This window comes from Molothrus ater, chromosome 4 (assembly GCF_012460135.2).
Source record: "Molothrus ater isolate BHLD 08-10-18 breed brown headed cowbird chromosome 4, BPBGC_Mater_1.1, whole genome shotgun sequence".
In the NCBI taxonomy this organism is placed as follows: Eukaryota; Metazoa; Chordata; class Aves; order Passeriformes; family Icteridae; genus Molothrus; species Molothrus ater.
This window is the reverse complement of record NC_050481.2, coordinates 47,962,666-47,977,857: the sequence shown is the minus strand read 5'-3', so window position 1 is coordinate 47,977,857 and position 15,192 is coordinate 47,962,666. Positions and strand designations below refer to the sequence as shown.

The window sequence follows — 15,192 nt, the reverse complement described above, 5'->3', positions numbered from 1 at the left end:
TTGCTGCTTCACTAATTTACTCTCTCTGTCTGAATGAAGCTGTATTTTTTAACAAAAGTCTTTATTTTCATACATACAGCATTGTTTCAATTGTTTGCTTAAATAATTTTTTTTGCTGATTTCTAATTATCATTGAATCACTTGATTTTAGGCATCTATTGTGATGATATAGATGTAAAATAGGTTTCATACAAAGAACTGAATATTTTTCAGGTTAGCTCACAGTTAAGTGACTTAAGTGACTTAAGTTTGTTGAAAATCCCCATGAGAAAGCAGAATCAGAACCACTAATCTGGGAAAATTCAGGTCCATTGAAAGTAATCTAGAAAAGTAATGCACTTCCTCCACCTTGGTAGATGATAAATAAAATATATGAACTATGAAAAAGATAAAGAGCATTTTTTTAATGTTTATGAGCCCCATTCTTAAAAATGTTGCTATTATTTTTTAAAAGTTTAAGCAGCATATTTATTAAATTGTTAAAAAACCACTTGTGATAGACCAAGGCACATTTTTACACTGTACAAACCAGTTATCTGCACGCAGAAAATCAATCTTTTATAGTTACAAGCCAATCTTTTGCCTTTCCTATCTCTGTTTACTCATGCCTAATTACAGAATGTCTCTTGCCGTATTCCTATTAAATATTAACACATAAATAATGGCTGTACTATAGAAATAGCACAACATTAACTGAAACAGAACATATTTAACAAAGGGAAAGAGCAGAAATGGTTCAATACTAAATAAGCTACAAAACTTTGGTCAGTATCATATAGAAGGAAGAAAATACAAGGTAAATATAATATTCAGTTAACTCTTTGTCATTTACCTAGTCAAGACCTCCTAAAGCATAACAATCTCACAATTACTCATGCACCTGCTAGGATTTTTAACTAGTTTTCTTTCACTATACCTTACAACTATTAATGGCTTTTTAAAAACAGAAAAAGGTGTAAAGACAATGTTTTCATGAGGCATTTTAAGATGTTCTAGAAAAGTACTTTGCTGACCTTCATCTACTTACACTAACAGAAGACAGAACTACGATGTTAATCAAACTATCTTCTTCACCGTGAATCAATTATTAGTGGCCCACATGGCAAATCTGGGTTCATTAATTCTGTCAATACCACTTATGTTTTACAGGGGGGGAAAGGAAATGGCTTTGGGGGAAACAAAAACTATTTTCATACCTTTCTGGAAATGACTGGGAAATGAACAAATGCAGAGTAGCATTCTACAGCTGGGATTCCTTGGAGAATGGCTAAGGCTTGGCTACCTTGACATGACCACTCTAAAACTTTGATTTTTTGTTTTGAGAGAATAAGACAACTGTTAACATTTTAAAACAAAGCAACTTACTTTGTTTTAAAAAACGAAAGGACAAAAGTATGGGCCTAGGAGACAGAGCTCCAGCTACAGTCTAGAACATCAGCAATAGCAGTGCCCAAAGAGCCTCAGAGCACTCAGCAAAGACAGAGGCCACACTGGTTCAACAAACCATTAATCTTAGAAGGGAGGAAGAGGTATAAGAAAAAAATAAACAAGAAATGAAAGAAGGTGTAAGGTGGCAATAATTATTGTAAATAAGGAGATGAGAACTACAGATTTTTGGTAAGAGAGTTCTTTAGGAAATTTAAAGATGATTCACTGCCAACTCTAATATTTTCAGGGAACAAAATCCATTCCTCAGGAGAAAAAAACTTCCAATCATATTTATGCATTGGGGGTGATTCACCTTTTGGAAGAAAAATAATGTTTATATTATTAATAGAGAACACTTTTTTTTTGTCAAAATCCTATCCAGCAACCTTTATATATGTAGTCACACAGTAAGGAGGGTTTAATTTGTTATTCTAATAGCAATACTAGAAAACATTGTGTGGTTCCATTTTAAAATAGCTGTATCCAGATAATTTGCATACAAAACTTTTATACTGCCTGACAAGCTCTGTGAACCATTAACATGGCTTTCCAGCAACTCTTGAAATGCTGTCAGTTCAAGAACAGTGACAGAGAGGAAATGTGTTTAAGTTTTTAAAGAGGGCAATTACAGACCTGTCAGCTAGATGCCAATCATATGCAAAATAATGGAACGGATTCTACAGGACTATAATCAAGAATTAAAGAAGGATATCATAATTAATGCCAGTCAACTTGGATTTGTGAAAAATATACTGCATCAAAATAAATTTTTTTCTTGTTTAAAATAAGGTTACAAGTTAAGTTGACAGTGGTGGTAAATCACACTCTCAATACAAAATATGTAGGTTTCTAGTTGGCATGTAGCTTTAATAACATGCTATTTTTTATTATAAAATTGCAACAAAGCTTTTAAACTGAACATCAAATGGAATGGTGTATTTGCTAGGTCTCAAAGGTTTGGTTTGAGGAAATGGTCATCATGTACTTGTGTGTCTAGTGGAAGTCTAGGAGAGCTTTTCCTTGCTTATAAACATTTTAACAATTCTGTTTATTATTTCTAGGAAAGTAAATTCTAATTCAATTTAAAATAACACAAAGATTGAGGATTATTTAGATAATGAGGATCATAAATCACTGATACAAAGCAATCTGAATTGTACTGTAGGGTAGGCATTATCAGACCTGGTATGTGATGGGGCCAAATGTAGTTACCCCTCTAGGTACAAAGTGGTTTCTGCTTCTATGGCAGCAGCATCAGATTCAGAAATTTTGTGGCAACACAATTACCCTTTAACACATAAATAGTTTAATAATGAGGAAGGGAAAGCTATGCTACTAGCCTTTTCTCATTAAAAAATCATTAATAGAGAACAATGCAAATGTGATAGGGAAATTGATTAACCGGGAAATAAAGGAAAATAATAAAAGAAATGTAATTCCTTCAATCAAATCCTTAGGGAACTTAGTCTGGCTTACAAATACCTTAAGGGGGGGGCTACTAATCAGGTAAAAACTTGTAGAAAAGAGAATCTTTCCAGCTGGTCTTTTCAGTCCTGGCAACAGGACACTGAGTAATTCAGAATAGATATAATTCCACTTTTAAAGATCTAAAACTAGGCAGCTGTTAGAGTAATCATCCAATATAAAATATTCTGCATCACTTACAGCCTTCTATATCAAGACTCTTTAGTTTTATTAGTAATTGTATTATAGTGGAAGAATTAAATCCAGAAAGTGCTAGAAACTCTTATTAAGTGCATGTGGAACATGAAAGACCTTTTTTCCCTTCTGTCTAGATACATATGATGCTTTTTTGAATATTTTGAAATGCCTAGAATGAACTTTGGATGAGTTCAATTTACTTCATTAACTTTATGCTTTTTCTGTTCAGAATGATCTAATATATTCCTTATGAAGTATCCTCTAAGATTTAGAACATTCTCAATAAAACAAACTGGATAATAGAAGGGTGAAAATACATTTTAAAATGCTACATTTCTATGAAAAAGCTACTTCACTAGAAATAAAAAAAACCCAACATTTTTCTCAACATACAGTTTGTTAAAGCAATGAAATCATAGAATAGTTTGGTTTGGAAGGGACCTTTAAAAATCATCTACTCCAAGCCTCCTACAATGAGCAGTGACATCTTCAACTAGATCTGGTTGCTCAGAGCCTTGTTGAACCTGATGTTGAATGTTTCCAAGGATGGGGCATTTACCATCTCTCCAACACTGTTCCAGTGTTTCACCACCCTCACTGTTAAAAACTTCTAATCTGTGTTAGCCCTCTTTGAATTTAACATCATTACCCTGATAAAAAGAAGTTTGTTTCCCCATCTTTCAGTCTCTGTCAGAGACTGAAATATTATAGTTTATGACCTAAACATTTTCATGAAAGACTTTTGCCTATTATAGCAGAACTGTGTTAGAAAAGCTGCAGAGATGACCACCACACCCTGAATGGGGCTCTGAGAGGCCCTACACTGTTCACTAAGGATGATAAGATAAAGTAATAACTCAGGATGGGGACATTCTCAACCTTGTAGCAACAGGGATGAACCTATTAAATATGTACAAACTGTTTTGTAAACACAAATCAAGCTAATATGAACCCATCTAGTATTCATTAAGCCTTCCAAGAAAATCTTAAAATAGGCAATTTTCCATTAGACTGGTAAACATATGCAAAGATCTGTATACCAAGAATATAATATAGGGGATAATAAGGGAAAGAAACTTTCTTAATCACTTCTTATTAAAAATACATATAAATCATGAGCCCAAGGAAGTTAACAGAATATAATTCTAAAATATTGTCTTTCTGGTAAGTGGACTATAGAAGATACATGTCTTAAATTAAAGAAGCTTCCAATATAAAGAAAAAGTAGCAATTTTTCTCTTATGTATTTCAGTATATAGGCTATGGCCTAGAAACATGCAGTTTGTAATTATTTATAGAAACAAGGAAAAATGCATTATTTTCTTTTTATTAGACAGACACAATAATCTCAGATACTTTTTTTCACAGACTAAAATACTGCCATTTTCCTCAGTTTCTGCTGTGACTTCTGAAGATTAGAGTGGAAGATACTAACTACTTTTTCTGCTTTATTTTAAGGCAAGAAGTATACACGCGTCTGCTACTTTTGTCAGCTTGGCTACAACAGAAATATTTGGCCATCAGCATCATGAAGTGCCAAGAAATAAAAGATTAAACTGCATTTCCAAGCACAATTGGAGAGAAGAACTTGATATATTGCAGCAATCTGACAAGTCAGTGTCAAGGAACAGCTCCAAAATGGAAATTTGTCCTAAGAGGCAAAATATTAACTCCAGTCACTGCTGGCCCTTTGTCCATCATTGCTTTGGTTAAGAAAGGTGTAGAGCAGATACAACAGCAAGTATGGGTATTGCACAGGACACTTTTTGATGACAAAAAAAGAGGAAGAAAAGAATAAGGGAAGAAAAATAGAGGATTTGCTAGATTTTGTCCTCCCAAGAACAAGGGTCTGTCAGACTCAAATACTGTGGAGAGCTTTGTGGACAGTTGGCTAGCTGAGAAAGGTCACGTCGACATAATACTGTCGGTTAAGTTAGAAGGAGACAAGTCTAGGATTCAGCAGTCAGTGTCCAACCACTGACAAGGACATTGTGCCCTTGGTGCAACAACTGGATAGAGGAGAGGATCTTTTGCCAAAAATATGAGGATAGTTTCAGCAGAATAACCACAAGAATGTAGAAGTAGTAACAAAATAACCGTAAGAATATAGAAGTAGGCGTGGTTGACCGATAAGTAATTAACCAATAATGAGCTCAGCTTTGCAATATGTATAAGCTTCATTAACACCAATGTAAATATGTGTGAACTATCAATAAAGTTCGAGACTTGCTGATCACTCATATTGAGTGCTGCATTTCTTCTGCCAATTTCCCACAAAATACCCTGAGGAAAACTGGGTGACTACTCCAGCTAAAAAACTGGCAGACCAGGTTAGTTAATTAAGGTGTCTGTTCAGGCACCTCACTCTGCCACATAGACATTTATTTAGAAGACCAATGTTAGTGACCTGTCCTGTAATATGTTTAGTTTGAGACTTCAGGTGTTTTCCTGGGTAAACTTTGTCCTTCTAATTCAGGTCATTACTGTGCCATATCAAGTCTTTGAATTTGGCTTAGGAGAATGTATTTTACAGATGGTGAAATTTCTGCCAATGTTATCTTTTAGGTAGTAATCCCCTTTTAGCATCTGCTGGCAGCAGTGCTTCCAGTGAGAAGAACGGCTTTTGTCCCAGCCATTGCATTTGCACAGTAAGTACTTGTGTAAAATAGAAATCTGTTCTGTTACAGAAATCCTCACCAATGAAATAAAGAAACAATCTCTCTCTCTTTTTTTTTTTTTTTTTTTTACTTACAGCTATTGAATGCTGCTTTGTTCTTATTTCTGCATTTCCACAATCTCAGAGTGCTATCAAAGATTGCTTCCAAATGATGATTGAGTAGCAAGTGGTGCAGTCTCTGCTGTGTTTCACAGATACCACCGATTACGGATCTGTTTGGCCTTCTGCACGCATATGTATCTTACATATTTTACATTATGAAATCCTAGTTGCATTTTATCAGTTCATACCTCACTACCAAGGAAATGCTTCTTTGCCTTTTGTATTACTCATTGTGTTAGGGTGTGCTATTTCACCCTGTGTGACTTTCACAGAAGTTTAGCAGATAACTCTGATCCCTGCCTGGGTAAATGCTTAATTTTGCAATATTTTCACTTTATGGGAAAACACAATTCCTGTTAAAACTCAGGCTATGAAACCATGTCATTAGGGAGCATATTTGTTTCTATTGAACACAACTGCCAGGAAATAATACATAACACTAACTGGTTTGCATTTATGGCAATTACATTGTGTCTTCAACTTAAATGTTATTGGTAGGACATTCAACACCTGCAATCAAATGTAGTTGAAACAAGATACTTGGGAATCAGACGTGCTTGTATTTTGTTTTCACCTTTTCAGTCAGGAATCTGTAAGCATCTGAATTTACCATTTATATGGTTGGCTCCAGTATTAGTGAAGGCAGCTAGTGACAGGTACATTTAATTTATCCTCATTACAACAAATGGCTTTTGCTGTTCAGGAAATGTGTGCATCCATCCATCATATTTTGACATGTAAATGATCACTTGAAAATTAATATTTCTTGCTTCTGGCTTGCTGTCACATAAATACTTTAATATTTATTATTCTGATGAAGTGCACATCGTTCTATAGTATTTCCAGTGAATGTGTTCCATTGAATATAGAGCTCAAATTGATCAAAAATCTTAATATTTGATTCATATATTTAACTGAGCTGAAAAGTGAAAATAAAGACAGATGACTGTAATTTTTCTATGCTCTTATGATGGACCTCCAATCTGAAATTCTAGTTAATATATTTTGTTCATATGATTAGGAGTCATGCTTGAAATGCAGTTCTATCCCAGTTTTTCTTCATCTATCTCAGAACTCTAAAATATTGCAAATAGCTTTACACTAAGGACTGCTGTCTCACAGCATGGACCAGCAGTCATTCCACAGCTGTTCACTCGATGACAATAGGACAAGTTCCAGGATGAAGATGCAGCACATGAGCTCATTGAGTTACTCCAGCACAGCTCCTTGAATCCAGCCAGCTGAGTGTGCATGTGGTGCAAACACAAGCCTTTGTTCTCTAAGGTGTAGATATGGAGTGCAAGTGCAACCTATTTGATTTGAATTATGCTGTTTTTCAGTTATTTTTGAGGCTACATGATTTTGCACGTCCCTACACACATCCTGGTAGTGTGAACATGTGGCTTAGCTACCCCTGCTGCTGTTCTGAAATTGCTGAAATCTGCCATCTGTATAAATTGCTCAGTGCAAGAGAGTGCTCTCTCTTTAATACAGTATTTAAACATATTAGTTTAATTCCAGCTAATCGAACACTTTCTTAATTTTTTTTTTTTATATTCATGTTCCTTAGGACAGTGAAGACATTTACCCCTTTAGGAATGACAGTATTGCTGTGTATTGGTGTTCTCTGCTATTGCACAAAGGTAAGCCAATACCTACAGTGCACCAAACTTAAATCTGTGTGTAGCAGGGAGAATGTTTTCCTCCAAATACAGTTCCTATGCTCATATGCCTGCTCTGGATCATGGCTTTGGATTCTTGGTTCCTGTTGCATTCATTCACCATTCAAGGACATACTTCTCCTTGTCTATACATTTTCATGAATTTGCCAAAGGACTCTCTTTGTCCATTACTACCCAAATTCCATAGGATCAGCCCAGCAGTGAACTACATTAACAAATTCATTACTGCACAATCCTAAGTCATTTTACATGGAATTCCTGCTGTCTGCACTACCTATCCCTTTTATGCAGCCTTTTCAGACCAAATCCTTCTAAGTTAAAAAGGAGTAAAAATTTTATACTCATATCCTGATATTAAACCTCCTTTAAATGATTTTGCCCTCAAAATTTAATGTCTTGCTTCATTTGGCACATGCCTAGAATGTGAATCTGATTAAATATTTGAAGCTTTCTTAGCTAAGTAGTCTGATGGCATTGAAAAAATATTTTGAAAAAAATTCTGAAATATTTTACATAGCTACAGCCGAAATCTTAATTAGACTGAGCAAAAGAGAAAGGAGGAGCCAATATATGTGAACAGAACAGCGACCCTTGCCTGCACGTTTTCCCAGGTCTGTGAATAACCTTAATGCAAAAATTTCAAGAAAAAACAGCGGAACGCGCGGTCACTAATAAACGCCAAATCAGGAATGATACAAGCTAGGAAAGTAGCTGGAAGACCCGCAAAGACTGTGATGAAGAGTAGCACACGGAAATCGCGTGTGCTTCTGCTTCCAGAATTTAACAAAGCTCAGCTTTGACGGCCACAACAGCCATATGCCAGCAGAGCAGCCCGAATCGCATGCAATAAACCCATCGCCCGCAGAGCAGACAATTCGCGGCAGCCCCGTCCCTCACTCCCACCGCGTGCCCCGACAGTGCTTCCGCCGCGTCACAGCGCGGCCGCCGCCGCCTCCCGTCCCGTCCCGCCCCGTCCCTTCCGGGCCGCTGCGCCCGCCCTGCGCGGCGCGCCCGGCCCGGCTTGAGGGTACCGGCCCTGGCGGGCTGGGCTGAGCTGGGCTGAGCTGGGCTGAGCTGAGCTGCTGCCCGCGCCATGGCCCTCGCCGGCAGGGCGGCGCTGCGCTGGGGGGCACGGCTGCCGAGCCCCGGCCCCGCCGCCGCCCCGCTCTGCCGTCAGCCCTGGCTGCCCGCGGCGTGTGGGCGGCCCTATAGCTCCCGCGGCAAGGTGAGTCCGCGGGCGGCCCTACGGCTCCCGCGGCAAGGTGCGTCCGCGGCAGCCCGGGCTCCTGCCCCACGCCGGCTGCTGCCAGACCCCTGGGCTCGCCACATTGACAGGCGGCCCACGCTGGCGTCCAGGAGTGAGACGGATGCGTTACTGCTTGGTAGAACTGCCTTGCTAAGGTGTAGGGCTTGACATGTTTCAGTGATCTCGGTTCTAGGGACGGGTTAACAGAGCTTGGAGAGAACGATGTTAGTAGTGGGCACAAAGAAGGCAGAATTCACGGGCCAGAAGGACAGAGCTCCCAGGATAAGGAAAGAACTAACACAGTCAACTCAGCAAGTGTGCTGAAATAGGCTCTGGCTGGGGAAGATCACGACCATAGACCCGAGAAACCCACCGACTCAAGAGAAACAGACCATGCTGGCTAACTAGCATAAGTGAGGGAATCATTTAACCAATAGAACACGAATTAAAAGAACTATGTAACTTTTAGGCAGTCGATAATAATGCCTTTGTTTGCTAAAATGTATAAATAGTATGACGTTTTGATAGTTGTTTGCTGGCTTTGTGGATTTTCCACCAAGTGCCCCTTTCTGCGCAGAACTGTAAATAAATAAAGTACTTTGACTTTTGTGTGTGGATTGGCACCTTCCACACTGTAGCATCCTTTTTCACTGTCTGCTTGCTCCTTGTGATAAAGTTACTACTCGCTGAGTCTCTAGATAATGGCTCTGTATTCCTATCATGCTTGTGAAGAATGATGTCCTTAATGGCCCCCTGAATCCAGCTTTCTTAATCCTGAAGTTTAGTAGTTTCACCAATGTGAAACTAAAACAAAATTTTCCAGCTCCCTATGTATGTAGGAGCATAGTACCTTGCTATACTTTCCAGCATAGTTCATAATTGTTTAGTGATAAAAGAATACATGTGTCTGTATGACTCAAGTGAAATGCTGACATTTTAAACAATGGTGACAATTCAAGCTTTTGTATCTCTGTTCAATCTGTACTACTTCTAGAGAAAAAATGTTAAAATAATTAATTTGGTTTTTTAAAGGCCAGGTCATATGCTATAAAGAGACTGTAACCTTGATTTATGAAAAGAAATTCCTGTTTTTCAGGAAGAAATAGATATGTCAACATATCCCGTTGAAAGCATTAGAAACTTCAGTATTATAGCTCATGTAGATCATGGCAAAAGTACACTAGCAGACAGATTGCTGGAAATTACAGGTAAGCATTCTCATTTTATGCTACCTTTTCTTGACATGGAAGGTGGCATCTTAAGTTTGTGTACCGTTGATTATACTAAAATTTCTAATATTTTTGCTCTCCTAGTGTTGCTTGGGTTTTTAAGCTCTCAGTTGTGTAGTGTTACAGATATATGAACTTTATGGTTGAGATCTGCCTACACGTAGGCATAAAGAAATGTGTAATTCATTTAAAGAAGTACATATTTTGGAAAGACTCTGAAAAGGAGTTTGAAGATGTTTCTTGTTTCAACATCTTCCTTGTTGAAGATGTATCTCCTGTCACTCTAACCAGTCATCCATTAGAACAGTACATGTTAAGTTTATGATGTTTACTGCCTGTGGTTGATGTGGACAGAAGGGGTGGGACTGTCATGACCTGGGAGTTCTGGACTCGCATTTAAGGAGGAATGAAACAAAACCAGGGAGAGAAAATTCTGATCAAAGTTATTTTTTATGATTACCTCCCATGTATCATCAGCATGAGCATTTTTGCCTGATGCCTGTGATAGAATGGGATTTTGAATTTAGGTCTGTCCCTCTATGCTAATGCTCATCTGGCTCTTGAGATTGATTTTAGAGCTGTGGGCCACTCTTCCTCAGTGATAGGAGGGGAAGTTTCCTTAAGTATCAAAATTATTTACAATTCAAGGGAATTTTTCCTTCTTCTTAATCTCTTAGATGATGTTTTTTATCCTGCTTATTCAGGTTAGCATTTTATATAACTTTATTGTGTAAACTTTATTTGACAAATGTAAAGAGTTGATGCGCTCTTTTGTTTTTGATTGAAAATCTTTGTTTAGCTTAATTATATGGGAAAGCTTCATTTGCTCTTGGTTAACTTTTGGTTAATGGCATTTTCAAGATTTATGTAGTAAATTAGGTAATAAAGCTTTTTTTTTTCCTTATTTTTTAGGAACAATTTCTAAAACTGACCGTAATAAACAAGTGCTGGATAAACTTCAAGTGGAACGTGAAAGAGGAATTACAGTTAAAGCCCAATCTGCATCTCTCTTTTACAATCATGAAGGAATAAACTACCTCTTAAATCTTATTGACACACCAGTAAGTTAAATATAAACAGTGTTGAAATCACACAAATCTAAGTGTCCTTATAGTTAAAAGTAGGAGATTTCTGGCTTCCTGTGTTTATTCAATTCCTCTTTTATAAGAATGTGAACTTCATTATACAAATATACAAATGAAAACAATGTAGTACAGAAATCTTTGCAAAAATACCTGAAATTGTAAACATCTGTTTTCTCCATAGGGCCACGTAGATTTCAGCTATGAAGTATCACGGTCACTATCTGCTTGTCAAGGTGTCATACTTGTGGTGGATGCAAATGAGGTGTAGTACTTAATTCTTGGTTTTTATTTAGTATTTCAGGATTTCCTTTAGCTAGAGGGAAACTAGGTTGTGGGATTTTTTTTGTTTTTCTGGCAGTGTTTCTGCCCCTGGGCTATTGCCATGAAAGTATTACATTGCAGAAAAATAGTAGTGGGATTTTAAAGCAGTTGCATATGATCAATCACCTTTTATTTATCCATCTCCTAAATGAAAGAGTTGATAGAATAGCAATGTAATCTTAAATTGTATAGTATGCCTGAAAATACTCCCCAAAACCACACCAAAACTGAGGAGATTTCTGTGTTAAACTCTACAATGTTATTTTCTAGGGTATTCAGGCTCAGACAGTGGCAAACTTCTATCTTGCCTTTGAAGCACAGCTTTCAATAATTCCTGTCATAAATAAGGTAATAAAGTTATTAGCATTTTTTATTAAATACTTGGGTTGTTTAAATGTGTATAGTGCTGATCAGAAATGTAACCTCAAAGAGAAGTAAAGAAAGTGATTTATTATAATATTTATAGGATTTAGATTTAACATTACTAGGAATTTTCTGTATTTGCTCTCTGTGTAAAATTTTACAATTTAACTGCTGTGAAATTTTTAATTTCATGAAATACATTTAGGTATTTAAAAATGTAGCACTTAAGGACATGATTAGTAGTGGACTTTGCAGTGCTGGGTTTATGCTTGGAATTGGTGATGTTAAAAGTTCATTAATATTGAGGAAATGACATGACTAGAGCTCTATATTTAAAAAGTGGAGTCTTAATTTTAAAAGAAATTCTAAGTGTTACTTTTTATACAATTTTGAGAGCTGTGTTATTGGAATCACAAGATTAATTACTGCTCAGCTTATGTTAATTGCTTTTTGTAGATTTATTTTGTACTTAATATGTAATCCTATAAACAGTGTAGGTAGCTCTTAATTATTTCAAATTCCTGTGTAAACTAAAGATTTTTACCAACTCGTCGACAAAGGTGTTTTACCTAATGAAACAAGCCAAAATGAGACTGGTTATGGACAGGATCCTTCCCAAAATCAAGGAAGGAAGACTTTATAAAATGAATATTGATGTTTTCCTAAAGATGGACAGTGTTTACTCGTAAATACATAAAGGTTCTTTGCTGTACTTTGCTGTTCTTTTTGTACTTTCTACTGTACTTTTTGTACAGTACTGGATGATGTGGGAGATGTGGTTTCTTGTATATTTAGCAGTTTGTTGTTTTACAGATTGACTTGAAAAATGCAGACCCTGAAAGAGTTGAAAAACAAATTGAGAAGCTGTTTGATATCCCTACAGATGAATGCATAAGGGTAAGATCTCTGAGTTTTATAACATGCCTGATAATATAACTTTGTAACTAACATGTGACATGTGCATGTTGTAAATTAAGAGAGTGCTACATGTCTGCCTGTTCTTGTCTGACATAAGAATTTCTTTAAATTTTGTCTCCTGTAAGAGTGGAGAAAATAACTCTCAGCTAAAAATTCTAGTATTTTTCAGGATTAGAATCCAGGATTTTAAATTATTTCTCACTGTCAATCCATAAATGATTTTCATTTCTGTCATAAAAATAATTGCCATTCAGTAGAGACAGTATTTCTTAGTCATAGCATTCTAGAGTGTCCTTTTGAGTACTTTTATGAGTACCACCCAAACTGTCTAAGTTAACATGACACTATTTAATTAATAAGTGTAAGATGTGTCTTATAAAGTTGTTGTTTGATTTGTTTTAGATTTCTGCTAAACAAGGAACAAATGTTGAAAAAGTTCTTCAAAAGGTCATTGAGAAGATCCCACCGTAAGTCTGTATTTAATTATGTGTCTAATTAACCTTTAAAAGTAATTTGGAAATCATGAGTTGTATTTATACGGTATTGGCAGTAGTTTTACACTTAATATGCATCTAATTTAAAAAAATATTTTATAGATAGATGTAGGAGAAACAGAAGGAAAATAGTGACTTGTTCTTAAATGGGAGAGGTGAATTAGTCACCAGTGAGGCTGAAAAGCAGAGGGACATTTTTTTCACCTCTGTCTTTACCAGCACTGTTGGGCTTTAGGCCTGGGGAGCAAAAATGCAGGTTGATGCACAGACCCACTGTCAGCAAAGAAGGAGTTGGTATGTGAACTGTTACAGGGGCCTGACCCCTGTGCATCTATTGGCCCTGATAGTATCCTCCTGAGGATTGTAGGAGAACTGGCTGTGTCTGTGCAAAGCTGCTCTTTGTAATCTTTGAGAAGTCCTGGAGATCAGGGGACATCCCAGAAGACTGGAAGAATGCTAATGTCGAATTTACTAGAAGAACTTAAAGGAGGATCCAGGAATTTATAGGCCCATCAGTCTTACTGCAGTCCCTGGAAATGGTATGGAACAAATCCTCCCGGGGGCTATGACAAGTCAGATGAAGTGATTGGGAAAAGCGAGCAGGGATTCACCAAAGGGTGTATTGTGCTTGACAAACCTGATCACTTTCTACAGCAGAGTAACCTGCTGTGTAGTGTGAGCGGTGGACAGTGGCTACCTGGGTTTCTCTCTATCTGGATCTTAAAGGTTTTTGATAAGGTTTCTCACAGACTCCTGGAGAAACCACTGTGTTACAGTCTGGAGTGGTCTGTGTCATGGGAACTGTCTGACAGGCTGCATCCAGCGGGTGGTGGTAAATAGTTCCTTTTCAGACTGGCCACAAATAGGGTCTGCCAGGGTTCCACATTGGGTTCAATGCTATTTCTTTTAAGTGATCTGGAAGTTGGGATATGTACCCTAGTGAATTTTGCCAGTGATACCAAACTGAGAGGGGAAGTAGACACTTCAGAAAGGGGGAGCAACTTTACAGGAAGTCCTAGATAGGCTGGAAGAGTGGGCTAAAAAGAACCCTATGAAATTCAACAGAGGCAAAGGTCTAGCACCTGGACAACACAGGCTGGAATCTACCTAGCTGGGGAGCAGCTCTGTGGAAATGGACCCAGAGGTCTTTGGGGACAGCAAAGTCAATGTGAGTGAACAGTGTTCTGCTGCAGCAAAGAAAGACAACAGCATGCTGGGTTGCCTTGGGACATCAAGGACAGGGACATCAACAGCAGAGATGAAGAAGTCATTATCCCACTCTGCTCAGTGGTGGTCAGTCCACACCTGGAATACTGTGTTTGGTTTTTGTCACTTCTGTGTGGAAAATATGGACCAGCTGAAGAAGGGCCACAGAGATGATTGAAAGACTGGGCAGTCTGCCCTTTGAGGAAAGCTTTAGAAAAAAGGATATGTTCAGCCTTGGAAAAAGAAGGCTTAAGGGAGACCTTTTGCTGTGTCCTGGTATTTAAACAGTAGCTACAAAGAGCCATTGGAATAATCTCTTCAGGAAAGCGGTGGATTCCACAACATTGGACACTCTCTGGTTTGTTTGGGCAGGGTGCTAGGCCATTTGTTAAGCCAAGAATGTTTTTGCCAAGAAAAGTTGGATCAGGTGATACTGGAAATCCCTTCCATTCTAGTGTGATTCTGTGAAAGTGTTTGGGGTGGGCATGCTTGCTCATTCAATAGTGAATGAAAACACACTGCATAATACATTGTTCTAATTTATTTTGGTGACAGACCCCAATGTAATACTGCTGATCCACTGAAAGCCTTAGTATTTGACTCTACCTTTGACCACTACCGAGGTGTCATAGCTAACATTGCGCTCTTTGGTGGGGAGATTGCAAAGGGACAGAAAATTGTGTCTGCACACACTAAGAAAAGATATGAAGTTCATGAAGTTGGAATTCTGACTCCAAATGAACAGCCAACACATAAGCTGTAAGTAAAAACTTCTTACA

The 15,192-nt window shown here is 37.6% G+C and overlaps 1 protein-coding gene across 2 annotated transcripts in view; it reads left to right on the top strand.

Annotated features, from left to right (window-relative positions):
- The first annotated feature begins 8,613 nt into the window (after nt 1-8,613).
- Nucleotides 8,614-15,192, top strand: part of GUF1 (GTP binding elongation factor GUF1) — a 27,480-nt gene continuing 20,901 nt past the window's right edge. The window contains exons 1-8 of one of the 2 annotated variants that reach the window (XM_036381557.2): nt 8,614-8,776; nt 9,894-10,005; nt 10,939-11,087; nt 11,293-11,373; nt 11,703-11,780; nt 12,609-12,692; nt 13,116-13,180; nt 14,969-15,172. In XM_036381557.2, coding sequence (XP_036237450.1) covers nt 8,645-8,776; nt 9,894-10,005; nt 10,939-11,087; nt 11,293-11,373; nt 11,703-11,780; nt 12,609-12,692; nt 13,116-13,180; nt 14,969-15,172 — 905 coding nt within the window. In that variant the 5' untranslated portion in view covers nt 8,614-8,644. The other variant, XM_036381558.2, reaches the window with a different exon arrangement.